Source organism: Eucalyptus grandis, chromosome 1 (assembly GCF_016545825.1).
Source record: "Eucalyptus grandis isolate ANBG69807.140 chromosome 1, ASM1654582v1, whole genome shotgun sequence".
In the NCBI taxonomy this organism is placed as follows: Eukaryota; Viridiplantae; Streptophyta; class Magnoliopsida; order Myrtales; family Myrtaceae; genus Eucalyptus; species Eucalyptus grandis.
Genome location: NC_052612.1, coordinates 17496266 through 17522868, shown reverse-complemented (window position 1 = coordinate 17522868; position 26603 = coordinate 17496266). Strand labels below are relative to the sequence as shown.

Genomic DNA, 26603 nt, shown 5'->3' with positions numbered 1-26603 from the left:
GGAGACTGACTCGATACCTTGCAAATCCTGCAAGGAGAAGCGCGTCACACTCGGTGCCGCCAGGAGGGATTTACTCAAGAAGGCCGAATGGAACGTGCGCTCAGAAGAGCTCAAGCGAGAAGTGAAATGTCTCAGGCGAAAAGTGAAAATTCTCACGCGACAGATGGCGAAGTGGAGAGACATCTTTAGTCTCCTCCCTTCGACCGACCATCCCCCCCCGAAGTGGTTGCTCCCATGCTCCCAGGTTCATTGACATGGTCTTGATGATCGCCGCCGAGGGTGGTCCCAAAGGAGGCCCTTCCATGCCGGTGCCGGTTCACAGGGACATTCTGGTAATTGTTTCCTTTTATTTGCTTGGAATGAGGTTCAGTTTAGTTGAGTGGAATTTTAATCTTTATTTGAAGTGACATATTTAGTAATTGAGTTGCTGGATACCTCATTCATTATGACTCTTTCACAAGATTAGATTTAAATGATGCTTGTGCCAGCGGATATGCATTTTGCCTGCTGCTATGTGCATTTCATTGGAGTTATCAACTCAAACATCACAAAAGCTTGAGTATGGTTTTTCACTTGGCATAGAGCATTTATGAGCACAACATAGTTTTTCATAATTTTGGTATTTGATAACAATAGCAAGGACATGTTCAAAAGCTTTTCTTGCATGCTCATAATATAACATCTTCAATTTAGCAAACTCTAACTCTTATAGATAAGATGCATAAACATCTCCTATCAAACTATTGAGTTTTCACATCGCAAGAATTGTGCTCTTCAATTTTCTACTTACTAACAAGTTAGTCGGTCCCCAATATTTAAAGCAATGCTTGTGAATGAGATGGAAGAAAGCCGAAGCGACACCATTAAGATAAGTGACATGTCGTATGATGCCCTCCATGCATTTGTCAACTTTCTTCATGCCGAAGCATGCGTCAATGAGCAAATGGCTTGTGAGCTTCTGGTATCAGCTGAAAAGTACCAGGTGGAGCAGCTTAAAGCTTACTGCGAGAAGTTTTTGGTATCCAAATTAAATTGGGACAACTCGATCAAATACTATGCCTTTGCGCACCAGCACAATGCCAAGCATCTACTTGAGGCCGCCACGTCCTTAATCTCAGACAACTTGGATAAGCTCAGAAAACGTCAAGAATACCCTCTACTCGTTGAAGAGGACCCATGCCTTGGGTTGGAGTTACTAAAAGCATGTCTTGTAAGGTGGGAAAACAATGCAGCACTTGATACTTCTGCGAAGTAATAGTTTCGTTTGGAGAAAGGAAATTTGTAACAAGAATTAGGGCTTTGTTGGTTTTAATAATCCTTTTTCTCTTGAAAAGGATATTCTTGATGACTTCGGCTTTGGGGAGCATTTTGTGGGTCAGTGCCAGCCATTTGCGGTGCTTATTTATATGCACGACAGGGACCAAACTTTGAAACTCTGTTGTGTGAGCTTGGAGTTCATTGGTCTCTTTTCTCTTGGTTCTTTTGTTAGTAAAAGAAGTGTCTAAGCTTGAAAATCCTGCCTCCAACTTCTTCGAGAAGGCAAATATGCTGATGAGGAAATCCTTTAATGGACATTTAGAAGTTATGTATGAAGCATGATATAGGCTCACAGAAGCTTTTATGTGTGCGTCTCTCTGTTTCTGTTCTTTTGCCAGATGATGATTTGAAGATGCTTTGCTCGGATCTCTCTAGGATTAGATTCATGGCTTCTTTTCGCATTCGCCATCTCACTCCATTACTTGTTCTCTAATTGGATCTCGTGTTTTTTCATGTTTCATGTTATGCTTTGGCTTGTTCTTTTTTTTTTTTTTTTTTTTTTTTCTGTTGAATAATCAATATGATGAGAATTCTGTGCTAAAGGCTTGGAACAATTCTCATGTTGGAATGCCACCATTGCATTTAAGCTCCGTTTTGTGTTCAACTACGTGTGAAGGAGGTAGGAGAAGAAACTGTTTAAAGCCTTAAAAGTAGCTGTGAGATAACAGAGTGCACTCTTCCTATGGTAATCTATATGGGAAGTCAAGATTCCTCAACGTGCCCAGGATAGCAGTTTCCCAGATGCCCACCACCAATGCAAGCTCCGCGGCTGGTAAGGATGTTGAGGAGAAGTTGCAAGCTTTGAATGCGAAGAAACATAGTTTAGTGCAAGTTCTGAAGCAGGTGAGTGGACTTCTTCTTTTCACATCGAAGCTAGGCAAGTCCTGGATTTGCCAATAGAGAACTAATATATATATATATATATATATATATATATATATAATTAGCCAGTCTGGTCCGGTCGGTCTAATTCCCACCTTAAAACCTGGAACCGAACCGACTGGTCACCAGTTCCATGAATGGGAACCACCAACCGAACTACCCTCTCTAGGAATTGCCTAGAACCGACCGGTCCGGTCTGGTCTAGGCGGTTCCCAATTTGAGCAGTTCTAGTTTCATACCCCTACTTGTGACCCTCCTTAAAGTACTCATCATGTCAAGGGGAAGACGGGTTTAGAGGTAACGTCAAGTTGGGAACCAATCGTCTTCAATTAGCATGGGTTCTTCCTAACTCTCGCCTTGTGCGACGTTGAAAAATTCATTTAAAATTCAAAAGATCTAAAGATGAGGGATTCTATGCTAGAACAGAGTCTCAACTATGGGGTTATATCTCACATCTTACATAACTAGAAATCTAAGTACGGAGACTTAATTATATTAGTTATTGAATTAATGCTTTCTCAATATCTAAACTTGATTATTTATCAAATAAGTGTCACATGCGGTCTTTTTATCAAATTATGAATCTTAAAGTTATTGGCCTCTAGGTGTTCACTCGGTATTTTTATGTTTATTATGAAACTTGAATTAAACCTAACCATCCAACTAAAAATAAATGAACCGCAACAGAAAACAGATATGAAAGCAATCACAACAAACATATCAAGAATAGTAATAAAGAGTGAGTAAAGTGTGAAGTGTGGTATTGGGCTGATGGGTCTAACTGATTTTTATGGGCTGCCCATATGCATTTATGGTCAAATGAACTGAAGCCTCTTTTTTTCTTTTCAATAGTTATATTATTTTTTATGACAAAAAATGCATATTAAATTTATTGACAAAAGTTCAGGTGTCAATAATGATAATGTTGGAAAAAGCAACCCCAAAGATTTGGGACCGAAAACAAATCAAATAAAGGCCTTTAAATATTGTCCCGTCTAGCGTCACGGTGTCCAGTGAAGTCGAGCAAAGCTGAAGGAAACAAGTACCGAAAAAAGTGTGAACAATAAATCGTGACTCTTGACATGTGATTGGTTTGATGTAGCATAACATAGACCTCAGCTTTTTAAAATCTAGTTCAATGCCAGCACGTGAAATTGAAATCTAGGAAAACTTGATCACTTCATCAATGGTCCGATTAGCTATCACTACTTCTTTTGAGTTGACAATGGTCATTCGTCTAAGAAATCTTTGTCTGTCAATTTTGATCAGCTGCACTAACATTAAGTTCTCTAGTGAATACAGTGCTCTTTGTCGAATCGTTTCTTTCAAGTAGCCTAACTGCGGTGATGAAGTTCTAATTAAGTTCAAGCAATCTAAAACGAATTAAGAGGACAATAGCCAAAGCAAATCTTAGAAATGAACAACCAATTTTACTGGTCTAGTTGCTCTAAGTTCGATGAATGCTAAATCAACATCATATATCTCTCTGAAGCTGTGTTGCAGACCTCGGTTAATTATCGGGACGATAATAAGTGTAAACAGCATGGTAGGCCTGGATGAAGGTAAGGACTAGGAGAATAAAAGCAGGGGCGGCCAAAATGAATGACCAGAGGCTGCCGAAGTACTCGTGCTTGATTCCCCATTGCACGTTCCACTTGTTCCGGTGGCACCGGGTCACTAGCATGAATAACTCAGCCAAGTGGCTAGACTTGATATCGAACTGGACATCCTTAACGAGATTGTTGAAGAACCTCACGACCTCCTCGTCAGTTCCTAGAAAGTTCGTGATTATTCTGCACTTGTTGGGGAAATTTTTTTGGTGAAGAAGATAGAGAAGTAGTAATAGGTCCTTGATGTTTTGATGCATGATGACGATTCCTTAAGGTATTATTTATCCCCACTATTTATGCTGCCAAGTTTAGAACAAATATACCTCCAGAATATACACCAAAGCCGTAGAGAAATGAGTTCAACAATAACTAAAGTTCTCTCTTGAAATTTCACCTTAAATATGTTAAGGTTGTGTGAATGAAAAGAGAAGAAGAGAGAATCAAAAGAAGTATTTATGAATAGTTGTGGTTATTTTAAATAATATGTGAATTGGTCTCTATTCACAGACAACCAATCAATATATCTTTTGGGAATAAGTATCTTATCTCCAACTATTACCACTCTTCGTGTCAAGAATAATTTCTTCATAACTACTGATAATCTCCTTCAGGACCAAGAGTCAACTCTTATTTAACCAAGAGTCATGACTTCTCTTAACCAAGAGACACCTCTTTTATGATAACAAACTATTTCAACAATCCCTTACTTAGTTTGTTATATATACTTATTTACATAAATTCATACATATAAGAAAGTATCTATTAAGATTTAAACCTTCAATTAGTGTAAATATTTTCATTAATGAAATTAGTGGTGGATAAAACTTTGAACTGCAATTCCACTTGTTAATCAAATTATCAAGCGTTCGAATTTATACATATTCGGTTAGAAATCCTATGCCTAAGCACTTTTATGGCCTTGTGCTCCTCCTACATTCATGAACATTTACAAAAGTTATCCGACTTTTGTTAGAAGCGGCATCACTTCTTATATTCATATGGGTGAAGTTCCTAAATTTATTACCTTAGCATTATCTTGCTAAATCCTTGAACTTCATCAAGAGTGTTTTCTTACACTCATCCTCCTAACTTTCCATGAGTACTAAGCTTGTGCCCTAGTACTCGATCACCGTCAAGTTTTAGTAGCTTGTTCTTACCCATTTAACTTTAATAATTTTGTTAGAAATTATAAAGTTGGGCTTCCACTTTGCTTGACTATCCATTCCTTTGGCAATGCTGCTTATTAAACCTCTCAAGAGTCCTTTAGTGAATGGATCAGCCAAGTTATCATTTTTCTGAATGTATATTGCTAAAATAACTCCATCAGTAATTAATTGTCGAACATACTCATATCGCAAACTAATATAACTAGATTTTCCATTGTATATTTTATTGTATGCCCTAGACATGGTTGTCTCACTATCACAATGTAAAGATGAAAGGACTAGTAACAACACCTAGAGGAGGGTGAATAGGTGTGGACAAAATTTTTGCAAAGTTCAGTAGAAGTAATTTGCTTATGGAAAATCACAATCTAAGAATGACTTCAACCTTTAGCAGTTTCAAATAAAATCAAGGAGTTTAAACTTAAATAGTTAATTAGAGCTACAAATCAAAATAAATGAGTTGAGGGAAGAGAATAAGAACATAAGGTTTATAGTGGTTCGGTTTAGATCAAGCCTACGTCCACTCTCCCGCGTTGACAACTTACTGGTTGGATTCCACTAAGAAACAAAAGAGATTTTACAGTCTTGCGATCTTGACTTCATAGTGAAGAGTCTCTACTGGTCTCTCATAAAGTCTCACTATGAGTTTCTCTCTTTTGTATACAACTTTGAGCTTAGTGAATGAAATAACAAGGAACTAGGAAGTTTCAGACTTTGAAAATTTTTCGTTCACACACTATCTCGAACAACTGGAGAGTCCACCTTAAATACTCCTTCATGCCTTCACGATTGTTGGCACTTTCCAAATGAATTCTTTCATTCTACCCATTGGATAGAATTAATTAAGGATATCTCGAGTCATTTGAAGATTTGTGATATAAGTCCGTCAATCTTGTTCGCCTATACAATCAGAATCTTGGTTTCCATAAGTAGAACTTTCCAAGTTTGCTTGCCTTCCAAAAGATTTGATTATCGGAATTGATTCTAATAAGGATAATCAATAATGTAAGTGCTAAATCCAGCCATAAGGTCATCCATAAATTATACGAATCGAATCTTTGAAGAAATAAAGATAATCTCGCATTTTGATAAGTTTTTATTCTTCAGTCTAGAAACTGTCAGTGTGCACAGACTTTGAACCTAAAGTCTGGCGGTCTTCAGACTTTGACACTAAAGTCTAGAAGTCTTCAGACTAGACTTTGGAAAGGTTTTGTCAACATCAAAACAGTTAAGGAGTTTTCTCCAACAAAAGATATGACTGCCATTGATTGTGGCCACGACTCTATATCCAATAGCAAATTCTGCAAACATTCAGCTTCTTTACCAGTCGCTGATAGTGATATAAATTCATATTCCATCGTTGAATGTGCTATATATATATTTGCCTCTTTGATGCCCAAGAGACTGCACCATTTACAAGCTTGAAAACCCATTTAGATGTTGACTTATTATCAATTGTGCTAGTTATCCAACTAGCATCTAAATATCCTTCTAGTACTGTTGGTTATCTTTCATAATATAAACCATAATGCATTGTTTTCTCTAAATAATAAAGAATTCTACTTATAGCATTCCAATGCACAGTACTAGGATTACTAGTAAATTTGGACAATTTACATACAATAAAAGTTATATCTAGTGTAGCGCAATGCATAACGTACATCGGGCTTCCAATTTCACTGGCATGTCTAATCATGTTAAATGTTGTCCAGTATTTTCATCATTTTAATTGCACATCATATGATACATTTGATTTTTTGATTTTCAAATGATGATATCTTTGAATGATCTTTCTCCTCATAGTGGCATTGACTTAAAGCATAACCGTCGCTATGTTTGATCACTTTGATATTTAAAATTGTATCAACTTCTCTCAAATCTTTCATTTTAAACTGAGGATATAGATATTTTTTAGTTTCATCTATACCATGCATATTTGTACCAATAATCAACACGTCATCTATATGTAGGCAGATTATAATTCCTTACTCTTTAGTAAATTTTGAGTAATTACACTTATAAGCATTGTTATGCTTAAATCCATATAATAGAACCATTGAATCAAATTTTCTCATGCCATTATTCCAGTGCTTTCATTGTCTCTACCCATGTTGTCATTTTCAACAAAATGCCCTTTATTTATGACTTTTTTTTTTCACATAATTAGCTTCACGATCCCAAGAACCTTCCTCAATTTGAATGTTTTTTCAGCACATTTTCTAAAATAAGGTTCTCAATCGTGTGAAGAATTTTATTTCAATAATCATTCCAAGATTAGGAAAATTTTTGAAACAATTGCATTAACTTGAAAAGGCCTATAAACTTCAATCATAAGATCTTTGTGTTTGGCAACAAATATTTAAAGTTCATTGTGGGAAATTTATTTGGTGAAGAAGATAGAGAAGTAGTAGTAGATCTTTAATGCTTTAATGCATGATGATGATCTCTATCCTTAAGGTATTATTTGCCCCCACTATTATTGTTGTCAAGTTTTGAACAAATATATCTCCACAATATACATCAAAGCCGTAGAAAAATGAGTCCAACAATTACTCAATTTTTCTATTGGAATTTCACATTGAATGTGTTAAAGATGCGTATATAAAAAGAAAAGAAGAAAGTGTTCTGAAGAAGAAGCATTTATAAACAGTTATGGTTATTATAAATAATATGTGATTTGGTCTCTATGCATATACAACCAATCAATACATCTATTGGGAATAGATACCTTATCTCCAACCATCACCACTCTTCATGTCAAGAATAATTTCTTCATAACTACCAATAATCTTATTTCAGGACAAAGAGTCACATCTTTTCATAACCAAAAGTCACTTCTTATTTTAACCAAGCATCACGTCTTCTCTTAACCTAAAAATGCTTCTTTTATGATAACAAACCATTTTGACAACACTAAGACAGGAACGCCAATTGCTCACTGTGTTCATGAGACATCTTGTGAGGATCACTTAACTGGTGATGTGCTTGGAGCTATAAGAATAGCACTGCTCAAAAGCTACGCAATTGAGTAGGAACGTGGTGAAACCATTGAGGGTCAAAGGAGGGATTCTATTGTACTGAATTAGTACGTCCATGATGGGGTGCGATGAGAATGCACCGTTTCATCTTGATACGCTACGATGGAAAGACACCATTTGAAGGGGTGTGATGGAGTCATATAAAAGACTTCAAAAGACAACTGTTGGCACGGTTGGCAAAACGTACGTTTAGAAAGAAAAAGTTTTCTTCTTTCTTGCCCCCTTTCCATCAAAGAAAAAGAAGGCATTCCATTCTCCTTTACAAGAACAAGTGGCATTTATGCTATGGAAATCGAATGTTTTCCTCGTGATTAGATTCAGACCAACATGAGGTAATTTTGTTCGTGATTCATCCGCAATTCAACAATCGTTTCGGGATTAATTGTCGTTTCTGCATTGGATAAAGGTAAATCATCTTCCGCCAACTTGAATTCCAACATTGGTATCAGAGCCCGGTCGTGATTTTTGTCTTGTTTTTCATTGAATTTTCTCGTTTACCATTTGATATCGAGATCAAGAGTATGAAATCTACACTGTTTGGATGTCTAATGGTTGGAATTACTATCTGAATTGTCGAAAATGAACCGAAGCGAAGAATGGGTTTGGGGTCGGGTACACCCGTATGCTTTTGGCCATTTTTCAACATATTTTTTCGGCCAAAATCATTTTTTAAATATATAGGGTGAAAGTGCTTGTCGAGATGAGTTCGATGATGGGTCGAGCGTCGCCGGAGGATGCCACACGTGGCCACATGTGCGGCCAGAAGCCGTTGCGCGTGGGCACCACGTGCCTGACATGCTGGGCATGTAAGCGCGTGAGCGTCACACGCGTGTCGGCAAAGCAACGTGTGTTGACGTCATGGATGATGTCATTCATGACGTCATCCAATGGTTGGTAACCACTGGGATGACGTCACCGCTGGCGGCAGTTGGCCAGCTGGTCATTGGCCGCTGACCGACCCATGACCCGACCCGACTTGAGATCTGAACCGAGGTTGACCCGACCCGACCCGACTTGAGATTTGAACCGAGGTTGGCCAGCCGGTCATTTAGCTTGTATTTTCTTTTGTTTTAGGAAATACAATAACTAGCCAGTATGCAAATGAAGTCACATATGCTGAGTAGAGCTTGGTTCGATGGTAGCATGTATATAGTTTAATATACTTGCAGTTTTCTAGTTCCAAGAAAATTCGAACAATGGTAGAAAATCCTTGTTTGCGGTTTTAATTGTAGTTACATCATGATTATTTTTTGTACGTTGGTTCACATTATGCTATGTTTTTTTGTTAATGGAAAAATGTAAAAATTACATGAGGTCATATAATTATTTTTCCTAGTGGGAGTTCGTAGGTTGGTATAATTCGAAGGAGTTCTCACCTAGAACTTAAAATTTGTGCAAATTAAACTAATTTATGATAATAGAACAATCGTACATAGAAGTTCATTGGGAATATAGTGAACTTTTACTTCTGTGTCTTTTGTTGATATATCATTAATTTAGTTTGTCTTTGCTGCAAATTAAATATGTGTGTTTCTTTGGAAAGTGTGCTAGTATTGATTCTGCGTCTATTATATTAATGTGCTATAGCAAATTGATTATGGCTTCAGCATCCAAGACCATTGTGGCCGACCTTAATAAGGGTGAGAAGCTAAACAGTGACAATTATGATATTTGGCACGAAAGGTTCAGTATATTCTTGAGAAGTAAGAGGTTTTGAAACCCTTAACCACACTATGGATGAACCTGAGTATGGAACTTCAGCTCAACACATGAGAGATCTAAAAGCTTATCAAGCTTAGAAAAAGAAAAATAGCATTATTCGCATCACGTTGCTGAGCTGTATGCAAGATAATCTCATGTGTGAGTTAAAAGTAATGATAAAGCTCAAGCTATGTGGGTTGTCTTAAAAGATAAGTTTGGGGGTATATCTGCTACTAAGTTGAGGAGACTCACAATCAAGTTTGACACATACCGAAAGCGCCTAAATGTAACAATGAGGCAGCATCTTCGAGAGATGTCAAATATGATTTGTGAGCTGAAGTCGGCAGGTCACTCTCTTACTGATGAACAACAAGTTCAGGCTGTTATAAGGTCTCTTCTTGACAATTGGGAGCATATGAAGATCAATATGACGCATAATGAGAATATTGTCACTTTTGATGATATAGCGCGTCATTTGGAATTAGAGGATAAGCGCCTAGAGGCTGCGAGATCCTCTACCCATGCTTATGTTGCTGAATTGAATTCGCACAAAGCTTTGGGCTTTAAGCGCAAAAGGAATCATCAACTCAGCAATAAAGGGAAGAAGACTGATCAGGCACCTAAAAGGGCTAAGGCCTTCCAACGCAAGAAGCATGGTGGGAAGAAGGACAAGGCCAAGATGAAATGCTACAATTGTGGCAAGATGGATTATTTTGCTTGTGAATGCACTGAGCTGAAAGAAGTACCATATTACTCCGTTACTTTATGTAATGTTTTTTTTTTCTAACACTGTAATGCTTGCTGAATCTCATCCAATGTGGACTGTAAACTCAGGAGCAATATACCACGTAGCTAGAGACCAAAAAGCATTTGTGGAGCATGGTTGGATTAAGCCTAGAAAAAGATGGATATATGTTGGGAATAACTTAAGAATTGAAGTGGAGGGTATCGGCACATGTAAATTAATTTTACATGATGGTCAAAACATATTCCTACATGATGTCCTTTATGCTCAAGATATTCGACGAAACTTGATCTTCGTAGTTGTTATTCTTAGCCTAGGTTATGTATTGAATTTTCATGGTGATTGTGTTGACATTTTATATGGAATAGTTTATTATGGTTCAAGTCATGTATCGAATGATTTTATGGTGTTAGACATTGACTATGACCAGTACAATATTAATGTCGATGGTTGTTTTTTCTTTAATTGCATCTTCTAATAATGTTGAGATTGATGCAAGTACTTGACATGCTATATTAGGTCACATTGGGTTGCAAAGAATGCAAATATTAGCTAGAGAAGGCCTTTTAGGGTCACTCACTAATGTTGATCTACCCATATGTGAACATTGCCTAGCGGGAAAAGCAACTAGAAAACCATTCGGTAAAGAGACTAGAGCCGAATTTTCATTGCAACTCATACATTCTGACATTTGTGGTCCTTTGAATGTGAGGGTAAGGCATAAAGTCTCATATTTCATCACTTTCATAGATGACTTCACGTGTTTCGGTTATGTCTTTCTGATCTTCCATAAGTTAAAAGCATTAGATTCCTTTAGACGATATATAGCGATGGTAGAAAATTAGTTGAACAAAACAATAAAGGCATTGAGAACCGATCGTGGACGTGAGTATCTATCAGAGTAATTCAACGAACCATTGAATGGACCTGGACTTAGAACCAGGGAAGGAGAGTAAATTTCCTGCAGGTGTGCATCCCACATTGGCGAACAACTCCCGTTCAAGCCCTTTAGGGACAAACTTTTAGCAGAAAATCACTCAGTCCTTTAGTTCAGAGCCTAGAGACACCCAAATATCCAGGATGGAATCGTTTCTAATCTACCCAAGCTGCATTTCTTGGAGGATCCTACCAGGTTGGAGAAGAAGAGAGATTTAGAAAGCCATAGAGAGGTTTTTCACAAAGCACACACTTTACTTCAAGGGACTCTGCCCAACACAATACATCCTCCTCACCTTTTATAGACGATTAGAGGTCACAAACCAACAAGGACCAAGCTCATGGGTCCGGGTACAAACAGAGGCACCGGAAATTTCCGGGAGGGAATTATTCGCACACTATGAACAGTAACTGTCCTGTGAACAGTACCTTCCCTAGCCTAGTGCTACAGTAAAAGTAAACAGTGACTTGCTACAGTGAAAAATGTACGGACTCAATGGTCTCGTCCGTCACGAGCATTGTAGCTATAGACTGAGTCATCTAAGCTGTCTTCTAGGAGATGTGCCTCGTATTTCTGTTCAAGGGCTTCAAGATCTTCAGGTGAAAGGATTTGGTTCAACCTTCGTGATGAGGATGCTTGTTCATGAGCCCAATGTGATACTTCTTCTTCAGCCCAGTTTGTATTTTCATTTTCTTGAGTGTCAGCAGGAATTCTTGGCTGAGGCCAGTTGGATGGCTGTGCATAGAAAGGTATAAGGTGTGCCTTGTGGCGAAATGTTATACTCAACAAAAAGGTATAAACTATGATGAAATCTTTTTAACTAGTTGTAAGGTTTGCCTCAATACGCATTATTCTAGCCATCGTTGCACATTTGGACCTTGAATTACATCAAATGGATGTAAAGACGGCATTTCTCAATGGAGAACTAGAAGATGAAATCTATATGAAGCAACTAATTGGTTTCATATCTAAAGGTTAAGAGGATAAAGTATGCAAGCTTCATCACTTAATATATTACCTTAAGCAATCATCTAGATAGTGGTATCTTCGTTTTCATCAAGCCATAACGACTTTTGGTTTCATGATGATCGAAGAAGATCACTGTGTATATGTCAAGCAACCCGAAGATAAATTTGTGATTTTATCACTTTATGTGGAAGATATTCTATTGGTTGGAAATGATACGGTTTTGGTTATCACCATAAAAGAATGGTTGTTTTCCAATTTTGAAATGAAGGACATGGGAGAAGCTGCTTATATATTAGGAGTTAAGATCGAAAGAGATTGATCAAGGAAACTCCTTACTTTATTACAAGAGTCTTATATCATGAAAATTCTTGAATGTTTCAATATGCAGCGTTGTAATCCCATTGATACCTCTGTCATACAAGGTGAAAGCCTAAGTACTAAGATGTGTCCTAAGAATCTAGAAGAAATTAAAGTAATGAAAATTGTTCCTTACGCTAGTGCGGTCGAAAGTTTGATGTATGTACCCGACATATGTTATGTTGTGAGATTGATGAGATGATATCAATCAAATCCCGGTCAAGCACACTGGAAAGCAATGAAGAGGATCTTGAGATACTTGAAAGGCACCATAGACTATCGACTTTGTTACCAAGAGAGTGATTTACGCCTATTAGGCTATTCAGATGCTGATTGGGGTGAAGACCCAGATGAGCGTAAAATGACTTCTGGATATGCGTTCTTACTCAATGGAGGTGCGATTTCTTGGAATAGCAAGAAATAAATATGCACGGCTTTATCTATGATAGATGCGAAATTTATTGTATGTTCTGCAAATGTGTAAGAAGCAGTACGGCTAAAACATTTTTTGGAAAATTTAGCCACTATCATTGAGGTTCCAAGATCGGTGATAGTTTATTACAATAGTCAAGTAGCCATTACCTATATGAAAGATCCCAAGTATCATGGAATGACGAAGCACATTGATATAAAGAATAACTTCATCAGAGATATTATAGCGCAAAAAGAAGTGATCCTACAATACATTTCAACCAACAGAATGGTTGCTGATCCATTTATGAAGGTTGTTCCTAGAGACATATTCTTGAGCCACAGAATGTCATTAGGATTGCGTAGAATGTGATATATGTTATTGTAAATGATCAGTGGTTTATGTATATGTGGACATATGCACCATACTAATTTGTTTATTAGTGATTTAATATTTTATCAATAAGTACAAATCTATTATGAGACTAGCACAAGCACACATATATTATTGGAAAGTATGTCAGCAGGCAATGATTGACTCATTCACACAAGTAATCGTCTCAAGTGCTATAGTTAGCACGTTGAGATGAGATGTTATGTACAAAAAATGCTGAAGAGCAAGTCTGGTACATAAAATACGTTGCCTTGATTGGAGTCAAGATGAGGTCTGTGATTTATTTATAATAAGACCGAACATGATAGTCCCGCAATCATGTATGCCTGTAAGATGCCGGATGCGAGTACTTAATTGGGTACTATAGAAAGCAAGCTAATATAGCATTCAAGCTAAACATGAGTATGTGAGAGGCACGTGACTATGTTTAGGCTAAGATCCGTATAGTGGATATATTTAATAAATGATATACACTCTTATAGAAAGAGAAATCCATTATAGCATGTAATTCATACTATATGTGCATTGTACGACCGACAATGGAATGTGAGTAAAATTATCAATGTTTACTCATCGTGTGAGCTCTTGAGATAATATATAATTTACCTCATTTTGTGTCCTATGTTACTTCTGACTATGTTCTCGAAGTGAAAGATCAATGTTGCTACTTTAGCATGTTACTAGCAGTCATGAATAGATATAGCCTTATAAGACGTGTCTAGGAAAGCAGTTGTTCTGAAATGGAGAGAGACATGAGTACGAAGAAAGACTATTGTTGTTTTACATCTATCACATGTATTTACTGGTCGATCAATTATATCGCCTTATGTGGTTGCGGATATAATTGTAAATACATGGTGTTTTGAGAATAGTCAAGTATAGCCTTTAAGGGATAGGTATACTTGGACTGATGTAACAAAATATGTCCGGGGTACTATGAGACATCGATTGTTTATTTCTTTTCGGGGTTGTAGCCATTATGTCATCCCTAACAGATGCATAATTTGAGCTCCCAAGTGCAGGTGTACTCACTGGTCGCACAACTTACTTGCCAGTATGAATTGTTTTGTAAAGTTGATGAATGTTAAATGCTTTATATTCTTGATAAAGCGCTATCAAGCCCATCATGTCCGAGTGGGAGATGTTGTACTGAATTAGTATGTCCATGATGGGGTACAATGAGAATGCACCGTTTCACCTTGATATGCTACGATGGAAAGACATCATTTGAAGGGATGTGATGGAGTCATATAAAAGACTCCAGAAGACAACTGTTGGCACGGTTGGTAGAGCGTACACTAAAAAAGAAAAAGTTTTCCTTTTTCTTGTCCCCTTTCCATCAAAGAAAAAGAAGGCGTTCCATTATCCTTTACACGAACAAGTGGCATTTACGCTGTGGAAATCGAATGTTTTCCTCGTGATTACATTCAGACAAACGTGAGGTAATATTGTTCGTGATTCATCCTCAATTCAATGATTGTTCCGGGGTTAATTGTCGTTTGCGCATTGGATAAAGGTAAATCTTCTTTCACCGACTTGAATTCCAACAGATTTGGAGCACTCTGTGATCGAACACAACGTCCATTAGGTTCTTGCTCTTCCTCGGTTTAAATTTTATCCCTTGACAAGTAGCTACTTTGCGGAGGGTATCAATTGCAGTAACTCTTTCTCTTTATCGACCTGTTGGCAATGTTCGAGCTCCATATGGCCAACCATGCTCAGTCGGACCAAATCCAGTAAGTACATGACGTTGGAGACTCGATAATGCCTCTTGAGTTCGTCCTCCAGTCGTCGGAGATTGTAGTTAAAGAACCAAAAGGCAATCTAGAGGGAGCAGTCAGCTTCAAGGGGAGACTTGGAATAGTCGTAGATTGTCTGACGAATGAAGAATGGGATCTGGTTTCCAATCCGGAGGAGGTAGTGTGTGAGGAGTGAGAAAATTCATGGGCATGGAGAACAAGGGGTCGTCAGCGTCCGGTTGAATCACTGTAGTAGCGACATGGAACATCTAAACAATGAAACAAGTGTCAAGAATCATCATCCCGATCAAATCCGGGGTTTCCCAGTCAAGGACCTTCGAGTACTATTCTGTATATAGGTCTCCAGGAAGGTGATGGCCTCGAAGTAATCGTTCAGGGCCGAAACATACTCTGTGGTCCGATCGAGCAGCATAGAGAACAGTCGAGGCTTGTGCTATTTGATCAGCTTCGGCTACTCTTGCCCATGGTGGTTCTGGAGAGAATGCTGGGTCTGGTAAGCTTTGGTGTTGCTCTCCGATTGGCTCTTGGATACTTTGAAGATGCAGCAAAAGGAATTGCTGGCCGAGGGCTTAAGAAGAGCCGGTGTCTGCTCAAACCGCCCCTCCATGCCAGAAAACCAGCCGCGCCTTGCCTCTGCGGACATCGTGATTGCGCGGTAGTTAATTAAGTAGTTCTCATCAATGATATTAATGATTTTACCATTGTTATATCTAGCATCTAGTACTAAATTACCTAGTGCTTTAGTATTTTAGGAGTGGGCCCGACAAGTAGTTCATTACTTATTCATGTAAGGATGATTTTATCATCTCCTGCATCCTACCAAGTGTTTTAAATTTTTACGAGTGATCCAATCGATTAATAGTTACTTATCAACAACAATAATTTTACCATCCTCGAATCTAGAATTTAATAGTAAAAAGTCCGGTATCCGATGGTGTATTCTGGAGTGTTTTAGGATTTTATGAATGGGCCCATCCAGTAGTCATTAACTAATGAGTTGATGATAATACCACCCCGCATCTATTAGTAGAGTACCACGTGGTCCAAAATTTACAAGTAGACCCATCTGCTAAGTTACTATTCCTCTTAAAGAGGATAACTTATGATTGCTCCCAATGCCACCTAGTGCCATTATTGAGGGCTTTAATTTTTTCTTTTTCTTTTTTTTATTATAAATGATTGACCAAACTTTGATTGAGTATATCTTTTCCATCTGTCTGATCGGCCCAAATTTTGTGCCTATGGAAAGCTCGTGATCCGAATTTTCAAAAGATTGTGGTCTGCTTTTTAGGAAAAAAAAAAAGTGTCGCAGTCATGGATTGCGGAGCATCTATCCGAATGGATGATTATTGTACAAATTTATAGCATTTTCTACATACAAAATCCAATCAATGTGATTCTTGCAGGGTGAGAAAGCCATTCACTTGATTTTTAAGATGGAATGAATTGATTGAGTCAAATCATAAATTTCTCAACACCTCAAGATCAAATGACCATAGTTAAGACTTCGTTCATTTTGCGGAAAATAATTTCTGGGAAAATGTTTTCAGGATTTCCGGCATTTGTTTCACGAAAAATGAATTCCTTAGGAAAAATGTTTTCCATGAAAGGAAAAAAAGCATTCTAAATTAGAGGAAAATGTTTTCCATTTTTGAAAAGTGAAAAATATTTTCCTCACTTAATCTCTCTTATCTCACGCCTCTACAAATCTTCACTTCCTCCTCCCCTTCTTCTTCTTCTTTTCTTTCTTTATTCGAATTATTTTTTAATTTTCTTTTTCTTTTTTAATTCAAGTTATTTTTAATTTCCTTTTTCTTTTCTATTTCTTTTCTTTTTTATCTTTTTTTTTTTTTATCTTTTTTCATTTCTTTGTTTCCCATCTTCTTCTTTCTTGGCTAGTCGTCGGCCGTTCTTAGGCAAACCTTAAGCTCATCGATCTCAAGCTCGTGCTCTGCATTTTTGCTTATCCTTTTCTTTATTTATTATATCCTATAGTTGTACATTACTCAAGCAAATGGCTCCACATGCTTTGCTTCTTTTTTCTTTTGTTTATTAGAACATAAAAGACGCGGGAGGAAAACAAGCCACTTAACTGGAAGATTCTCATTAATCCCTAACTTCATATTCCAACGAAAATTGAGTTCTTTCACTGATGTGAATTTTTCCTCTATCCATGGTGATAGTTCTGAAAGAGCTAGTATGAGCACCTAGAGGGGGTGAATAGGTGCAAAGACAAATTTTGCAAAATATAGTATAAAAATTTTCCTTTTAACTAGAGTCTGGTTGACAATAGACTTTGCAGAAGGAATCAAACTTTAACAATTAAATAGAGTTATGAACAAAGTAAAATGTTTAGGGAAGAGAATAAGAACACAAGGTTTATAGTGGTTCGACTTAATTCAAGCCTACGTCCACTCTCCCGCATTAACAACCCACCGGCTGGATTTCACTATGAATCAAAAAGAGTCGTTACAGTATCACGTCCTTAATTCCACATTGTAAAGACTTTGCTACACTTCCTCAAGGTCTCACAAGAATCTAAACTCTCTTTTGAGTATAAGTTTACGCACAACAATTGAATCAGCAAGAGTTTTAGACTTTGGAACTTCTCTATCTTGCACACACTCGAATAACTAGAGCATCCTCCTTATATACTCCTCAATGCCTTTATAACCGTTGGTACCTTCTAAAATAGCTCTTCCAATCTACCCATTGGACAGAATCAATTTAGAGAGATCTCGAGTTACTTAAGGAATGTGAAGATAGCCCACTAATCCTGCTCGCTCATATAAATTAGGATCTAGGTTTCCATAAGTAGAACATTCCAAGTATACTTCGCCAATCAACGGATCCGAATTACTTGAATTATTTCCAATACAAATAATAGATCTTTAGATGCTATCTTCAACCGTGAGATCTCCTCCAACCGTTTGAATCAAATCCTTAAAGAAATACTCGATTCTGGATAAGTCTTCTTCGACGGTCTAAAAATAGTCAATGAGGGCAAACTTTAAATCTTGAGTCTGGCGGTCTGGCGGTCTTTAGACTTTGACAAGAGAGTTTGCAAGTCTTTAGACTAGACTAATAGAAACATTTTGTTAGCTTCAAAACAAATAAATAAGTTTTCTCCAACAATCTCCCCATTTTTTATGGTGGCAAAACTTTCCTTCAGATTTAAATACTTTTAACCTGTAAGACAATACTCAAGCAAATATATCTCATAAAAGATAAATGGATTAGAATAAAGATAGTATCGAATCTGCATCCACAGGAAATGAGTTAGTCTTGTAAAAACGACTATCTTTACCATGAGAATATCAACGATACTTAAGATACTACAAGCATTAAGTGATCAAAACATTGCAATCTAAACCATCAAAACATAATCCAAGCTAGTCACAACCAAACAAGAGTAAAGTCAAATAAAAACCAAATCGGCAAATCTGCACAACTTCTCCCTTTTTTTGTCAGCATTAAAAAGGTGGAGACGAAAAAGAGAATGGGATAAAATTAAGATTGCTTTGGAACACGAACAAGCTTGAAATCTCCCATTGACTTGATAGTCTCCTCCAGCTTTTTCAAGTCCTCCTTCAGTTGTTCTACTTCTTGACCCTTGGCAGTTGCTTGAACTTGAAGATTAAGGGCCTAAACTTGATTGTGCAAAGAATCTGAAGAAGCTCGATTGGCATTCTGCATTTTCTAAATTTCGCATCCCAAAGCATAGATCTGGCCTCACATCTCCAAAAGAACATCAAGCAACCTTCGAAAGTTTGCTGAGTTGTCAGTTTGAATGTTTGCTTCAGCATGGTTAGTTTATGGAGTATTAGCAGATGATGTCATTCAGTATGAGCACCCAAATTTGGAGATGAAACCTCATGACATTCTTTAGGAAATTGAGAGGCATATATTTCTTCTGGATCAGCAGGAGAACAACTAACGTCATCACTAGTAAAGGTAATTGAAAAAGTACCTCTTTTCTCAGTAGCTCCCCCTGTTTCAATGCCTTCGGGTGGAGAGAGGTACTATTCATGCTCTGTTTTGTCTTCAGTGACATTATGCTCATGTTCTCCTCTTTCCTCTTCTTATGCAGTTCTTTCTTCCTCTGTCGCTTTCTTTATCGTTTCCCTTTCTTCACTTCTTTGCTCTGTATCTTCGCTAGCTTGATCTTCTCTCTCCTTTGACTCTGGAACAAAACACTGAAGGTTTCCTAAGGCAAGAGCAGAAATGGTAACATCATCCTCATCTTCTTCATCCTCCAAGATGAGTGCTCTCATTTTCTTGGATGGAGCTGTCATCGGCTCCTTGCCTTTCTGTTTTGTCGTCACAGAGTCTTGTCTAGTCTTGACAGGGGTTTTCTCCTTAAATTGCTCCAAAGCCTTGTTTAGCTTCTTCAGACGCATTTTGGAAACCATCTTCAATCCCACCACCATTTGATCACATGTTCGAACACAAAATTTTAGGAGGCTGAATATGAAAATTTCTAAATAACTGAGTAACAAGAGCTGAATAAGGAAGTTGGCCCTTGTCCTTCACCATTGATCTATACATGTGAAACATGAAAGTGTGTGGTAGGGAGAACTTTTTGCCAGCATTGATAGCATACATCAACTTTGCTTCTGAATTTGAGACGTCAGTCTTTGAAGTCAATTTGAGTCTAAGACAGTTGATCGCAATCTTGTGAAGCAAGACATTTGAGGCATTCATCCTCAAGTACAAAATTCATCCTTCAGCCATTCCATCCCAAACAAGCTCTACAGTCACACGACCAATGGACACACTAATTGATTGGAACACCTCTCTCTCTACTCCAATCACATCAGTCAAATTGTCCATATCAACTACATAGTTCTGGTCTCTAACACTGAAAGAAAATCTATTCACATCCAAAAAGCTTAGATTAGAATAGAAATACGCAATAAGTTCTGGATGAGCCACTGTTGTCTCAGAACAAAATCGTTCAAGTTGAAGCAAGGGTGTGACATCCAGAATTTTCGATATTAATTTCAATTGAATTAATCAGGTCATTTCTATGCAATTGGAGCCGGGGATTAAAATGGAATACAAAATTGAGATGCGAGATGAGCTATTGGATGAGGAGAATATTTAATGGAAGCATTGAGGCATCACTTGGATTTATTGAGATCTTATGAGGCCAATTGAGATGGATTTAAAGTAAATCAACTGATTAATAGAAGCCAATTGTTTCAAAATTCGTGTGCCCCTTTGCTCACACTTATGGACCAACTCAAAGAGCTTCTAGAAGGGATTTGAGCTTGGAAGAGTGCTGAGCAAGCCAGCTGAGGTTTGGTGGGCCATGTGAGGAACAAAGGGATAAGATTGAAGAGAATGGTCTCCAAAAGAGAAACCGGTTTTCCTTTCATCCCTATCTCCTTGCTCTCTCCCTCCTCTCTTCCCTTCCTGCGACCCTTACTGCTTCTGCCTTGCTTTCGTTCTTCTTAGTGAACCGAACCATTCTGCCCCTTCTCCTTTCATTTTTTTCTTTCTTGCAAATCTACCGCAACTGCCTGCCACGATCGAAGCCCATCTCTCCATCTTGTTGACCGCAGCTCCTTCGCGCGTAGTCCAGCTCTCAAGATCAAAGAAGACCGCTGCAGCTGCCACGTTGAAGCCATCAGCCACCGAAAGAAGCTCCTTCGGTCAACAACCCATGCACGAAGCCCCCATCGTCGACCCACTCAGCTTCTCCGCGCGTCCAGCAGCAAATCCGTGTTCGCGTCTTCAGTCCAGCGAGTCGACCGAAGAAATCCAGTCCGCTTGCTACCGCTTGACAGTGCCAGCCCACTTCTCGGTCTTCCCCATCTCACGCCAGCAAAGCTACTTCCCGTTCGTTGATTCCATCTCCGTGCTCAGCTTCTGCGGGACGTTTGCACGCCGGTCAACAAACGAGCCAGCAGAAGCTCCTCTGTTGACTCCGCATCTCCATCCCACAAGCCACCAGCAAGCCCACGCCTCTGCCAGGCATCCCCTCTTCCTGCGTACAACGCCGAACAAAGCAGCTCCGTTCTTCACCGCGTCTTCTTCAATTCATGTGAGCAGCCCAGTCACAAGTCCACCGAAACAGCTTCGGCCCAGCAGCTGCTTCTCCAGTTCATGGGCCAGCCACAGCAGCCCAGCCTAGTCCACGTGAGTTAATTGGCCAAGCCCAATTTCCAGCAAAGCAATTGAAGTCCAGCCCATATCTCGAAGCCTAGTTCAGTTTTGTTTCAAGCCCATCTCAGCCCGAGTGTCGAGTCCAACATCATTTGTATTTCAGCGAGGCCCAGCAAGTTCAACCCATCTTGGGCCCGTGAAGCAAGTCAGCCCAAGGCCAGCTTTTGTTGTTGGCTTGCGAGGCTTGTAGGCTCGGCTCGAGTGTCTATCGTCGCCGCCGAAATTTTGGAATTCGGCCGCCGTCGCGGTTTTCGATCTTCGCTTTACCAAGTGAGTTTTACTCACTAATGCCTTCTTAGTGCGCTAATTATACTTAAAGGTTGGTTAGTGTTAATTATGTGTAATTAGGTTGTTAGATTAGAATTGATTAGTGATTATTAGTTAATTGCTTTGCATATTAGTTGTGTGATTAGCGTAATTAGATAGAGAATTACCTATAGTATTTATTGGATGCTTCTTGGGATTTTTCCCGTCCCTTATCGGGTGTTAATTAAGCAAATCGGGCCTAGGTGGAATTTTTAGGAATTAAATATTAATTTTCGAAATTAATTTTGGGATGGCTAGTGATCGGGATTTTATGCTAATGATCGTGGTGCAGTCCGTTTATTTAATTGAGCTTCATATTGTGCTAAATTGGAATTATTATGTTTATTTATTTAATTTTCGAAATTAGTTATTTAATTATTTATTTTTCGGAAATTCAACCGGGATGGTCGGTGATCGAAATTTCGTGCTGATTGTCGTGGAGCAGTCAGTTTATTTATTTGAGCTTTAATTCGTGTCGAATTGATTTAATGGTGCATTTTTAAGTATGTTATTAAATAATGCAATTTCGGCCTTGTGATTGAGAATAGGTCAGGTATCGATTGTTAGTATCGAAAGTGAATTGGTAAATCACCTTGAGGATGCACGTGGCCCAGTGAATTGGAATGTTACTCGGGAAAGACACGTGGCTCGGTGATTAGATATGTCATCTTGGCGAAAAGGTAGCCTTAGAGAATGCACGTGGCTCGGAGACTCAATATGTCTTCCTGGAGAATGCACGTGGCTCGGTGACATAGTATGGCATTGTAAAAAGGTCGGGTGGGACCATAAAGCCACTAAATCTTGAAAAGGTCGGGTGGGACCATAAAGCCACTAAACCTTGGAAAGGTCGGGTGGGACCGTAAAGCCACTAGATCATGAGAGGGTCGGGTGGGACCATAAAGCTACTAAATCTCGAGAGGGTCGGGTGGGATCGTAAAGCCACTAAATCTTGAGAGGGTCGGGTGGGATCGTAAAGCCACTAGATCTTGAGAGGGTCGGGTGGGACCGTAAAGCCACTAAATCTTGAGAGGGTCGGGTGGGACCGTAAAGCCACTAGATCATGAGAGGATCGGGTGGGACCATAAAGCCACTAAATCTCGAGAGAGTCGGGTGGGACCGTAAAGCCACTAGATCTTGAGAGGGTCGGGTGGGACCGTAAAGCCACTAAATCCAAGGAATTGCTTGGTGTGGGATGAATGACCTAGAAATGATTCGACTGGCTTGTAATCGACTAGGTCGATTGATTGGTGATTCGATCTGAGTGTGACTTGATGTGATTCATTGCCTTGGTTTGATGTTGTGAATTGAATGATTGAAGGGAGATGATCGTGAGTGGTCTTCTGATATGAAATCGACTAAGTCGATTAGATCGATGCTTCGATCCTCGTGATGTGATTGCTTGTGTACCTATTCGATCTGTACTAATATGCGGGTGGAATGCGAGGCTAAGGTAAGTCCTCTGACTCATGTTGTGCGTAGGCAGCCCTAAGGTGTATTAGTTTACTAATCGGGTCTTAGGAGGTAGAACTTGCTGAGACGTTGTCTCAGTGGTTATTGAATAACCATTTTAGGACTTGGATGAGGAGCCTAAGGAGCATGAATCTGACGAGGAGATCCTTGTTGAGGAACCTGAAGAGGAGTACGTGGAGGAGGACCCCGAGTATGACATCGAGTACGACCCGGATGAGGACTGAGATCCCGTCCTGTCTTGTCAGACCTTGTTTGCGTGTGAATAGATGTTAGACCAGAGTTGCGTATATATAGTATTGTAGAATACTATGAGATGCATGTAAAAAGATGTAGTTGTGAATTTTCAGTATGGAAAATGTATAGCCTGCTTTTCTATCCCGTTGCTTTATTGTCTGGGGAATTATAACTGCTTCCGCATGTGCATATATATAAATGAAAGGGTCGGCGATACATAGTCCTGGGATATCGCATTTTAAAATCGACCAAAAGTAAGGGATGTGTGGTGCCTGAGGGTCGAGGCGTGACAAAGGGGAATTTCTCTCTCAACTTCACGTTCAGGGAATCAAGGAAATCAAAATCCACACTCTTTGGGTTTATCACCCATTGCTTCAGCAACTTAGAGTAAAGTCACTTGTGTTCCTCAGAACAAAATGGATCTATCCTTTTGCTTCGAATATTCGCCGCAACACCCATTCTAGGCTTAAAATGAGTGAACATCTTCTCATCATCGTTTCCATCAGATTGACTAAGTCCTCCAACACGTGGATCGCTTGGGATATTCGCAAAGGCTTTTTTTGCCGAGCTCGCATGAGCAACTCCCAAACGTTCCATCGTTCGCAAAAAGTGGATTTCATTTCGATACCCTTTCTCTTTCAACAATTCATCAATAAAGTTCAAGGGAGTGCCTCCCTCCTTTAAGGCAGAGTAGAGTTTAAAGGTAAAGGCAGGCTTTTGAGTTCTTACAGGTTCTGCATCTTCAATAATTTCTTCTTCTACTTGTTGATGAACATCCTGTGGTCTAGCCCGAGGAGAATGACGCGGTTGAGAATGTTGTGGATTCTGCTGCTGTCTTGGAGATTCTTCTTCCTCCGTAAGGTCAAAGTGCGTAGGACCCTCACGCATATGATGTAGTCCCATGCTTGCAATCCTTGAAGACTTTCTTTGGAAAGACATTCTCACAGTCTTTGAGAGATTTCAAACTCGATTCATGAGAAAGATGAAAACTTTGAGGATTAAACTAGAGAGTAAAAGTAAGAAGGTGATGTTCTATGCTTCTAGGGTTTGTGAGTAAAACCGAAGAAGACAAACAGTATATGAAGCAATCGAAATGAGGTATACGGATCGCCGTAAAAGGAAAAATAGAAAATGCCTTTTAAAAAATAACTGCCTTTTTAAAAATAAATAACTGTAAAAAAGATAATTCTTTTTTCGAAAAGGAATGATTGCTATAATTACAAAATTTGGAAACATAACATCAATCAATTGCAGATTAATAGGCATTCGTACCTTTTCGAGATTTTATCCAAATGATAAGTTTCTAAAATAACTTACAGTCGTGATTCTTGATCTTCTGAGTCTGAGTATCTTTAAACTTTTATCCCTAAGTTTGAACTCCTTCAAACTTTAATATATTAAGTCTGGAATGAATAGACTCAAATTGACTTTTCTCCAGAGGTTTTGTAAATATGTTCGCCAGCTGATTCTTTGAGTCAATGAATTTAATCAATACTTCTTCATTTTAAAATGGTCTCTAATAAAGTGATGTTGAAGCTATATATGCTTTGCTCTTGTATGAATCTCCGATTCCAAAGTCTCTTAATTGTTGTTTTATCCATAATATTTGAGAACAATAGCTTCCAAGAGCCACATACTCTGCTTCTGCTGTTGAAAAAGCTACAGTATTTTGCTTCTTTGAAAACTAAGATAATGTCCTATTACCAATCAATTGACAAGTGCCCGAAGTGCTCTTTCTATCAACTCTGCATCCTGCTAGATTTGCATATGAGTATCCAAGGAGAGTAAAGTCTCATTCTTTAGAATACCAGAGACCCAAATTAGAGCTTGTTGCAACGTATTTGATAATGCATTTTGCAGCACTTAGATGAGATTCCTTGGGATCTGATTGAAATCTGGCACAAATGCAAACACTAAACAAAATGTCAAGTCTAGAAGCAGTAAGATAAAAAAGTGAACCAATGATACTCCTGTACAGCTTATGGTCAACTTTCTTTCCTCCTTCATCTTTGTCCAGCTTCGAGGAACTCGACATTGGTATATCAGACTTTTTGCAATTCTCCAAATTGAACATTTTAACAAGTTCTTTAGCATAGTTTTCTTGGTGAATGAAGGTCCCTTCCTTTAATTGTTTTACTTGTAGTCCGAGAAAGAATGATAGTTCACCCATCATGCTCATCTCAAATTCATCTTGCATAGACTTAGAGAATTTCTTGCACAAAGTTTCATTAGGTGATCCAAAAATAATGTCATCAACATAGATTTGAACAAGTAAGAAGTCTTTACTTTCTCTTTTGATAAACAAAGTAGTGTCTACTTTACCTTTAACAAAGCCATTTTGGATTAAAAACTTATTTAACCTGTCGTACCAAGCTCGAGGTGCTTGTTTTAAACCATATAGCACCTTTTTTAGTCTGAATACAAAGTTTGGTTTCCTTGGGTCTTCAAAACCGGGAAGTTGTTCCACATAGACTTCCTCTTGGATAAATCCATTTAGGAATGCGCTTTTGACGTCAATTTGGAATAAACTGAAATTCTTATAACAAGCAAAAGCAAGTAGTAATCTAATTGCTTCTAACCTTGTTACTGGTGCATAAGTCTCATCATAGTTTATCCATTCTTCTTGTGTATATCCTTTGGCCACGAGTCTTGCTTTGTTCCTTATAACTTTTCCTTTTTCGTCCATCTTGTTTCTGAAAACCCATTTAGCTTCAATAATAGATTTACCTTTTGGTTTAGGAGTCAATTCCCAGTTATCATTAATACTGAACTGCCTGAGTTCTTCTTGCATAACTTCAATCTAGCTTTCATCAAATAAATCTTCCTCTATGCTTTTGGGTTCTATTTCAGAAATAAGAGCCACATCGCTAGACTCTTTATGCCTTTTGGATCTTGTACAAATCCCTTCACAAATGTCACCAATAATGAGTTCTTTGGGATGACTGGACTTATGCTTCCAGTTGCTGATTGGTCTGACAGACTGATCTTTTTTTCATTTGATTCTTCAACATTCGTTTGTCGTTGATCTTTTGAAATTTGAGCTGCCTCTGGAAATTTAGACTTTGTAGAGTCTGGAGCAGATTCAGATTCTTTAGGTTGAGTCTGGATCAATTGATTTTGTATAAGGTCTTGAAA

The 26603-nt window shown here is 38.4% G+C and overlaps 1 protein-coding gene and 1 long non-coding RNA gene across 2 annotated transcripts; both read left to right on the top strand.

The window, feature by feature from the left end:
* Positions 1–254: 254 nt before the first annotated feature.
* LOC104453377 (BTB/POZ domain-containing protein At4g08455) lies at positions 255–1458 on the top strand. The gene is made up of 2 exons (XM_018868356.2): positions 255–364; positions 802–1458. Exons 1-2 carry the CDS (start codon positions 255–257, stop codon positions 1253–1255), a joined length of 564 nt encoding a protein of 187 aa, XP_018723901.2. The 3' UTR covers positions 1256–1458.
* An 18818-nt stretch (positions 1459–20276) lies between these two features.
* Positions 20277–23612, top strand: LOC120292143. The gene is made up of 2 exons (XR_005549826.1): positions 20277–21728; positions 23336–23612. It is a non-coding gene; the product is annotated as an uncharacterized LOC120292143 (long non-coding RNA).
* The last annotated feature ends 2991 nt before the right edge of the window (positions 23613–26603 follow it).

What these genes read in the sequence shown, in the direction of transcription:
- LOC104453377 (XM_018868356.2), top strand. Translation starts at nt 255, where the DNA reads ATGGTCTTGATGATCGCCGCCGAGGGTGGTCCCAAAGGAGGCCCTTCC. An exon ending in TTTTATTTGCTTGGAATGAG is followed by an intron (nt 365 to 801) that starts GTTCAGTTTAGT and finishes CTAACAAGTTAG; the next exon opens with TCGGTCCCCAATATTTAAAG.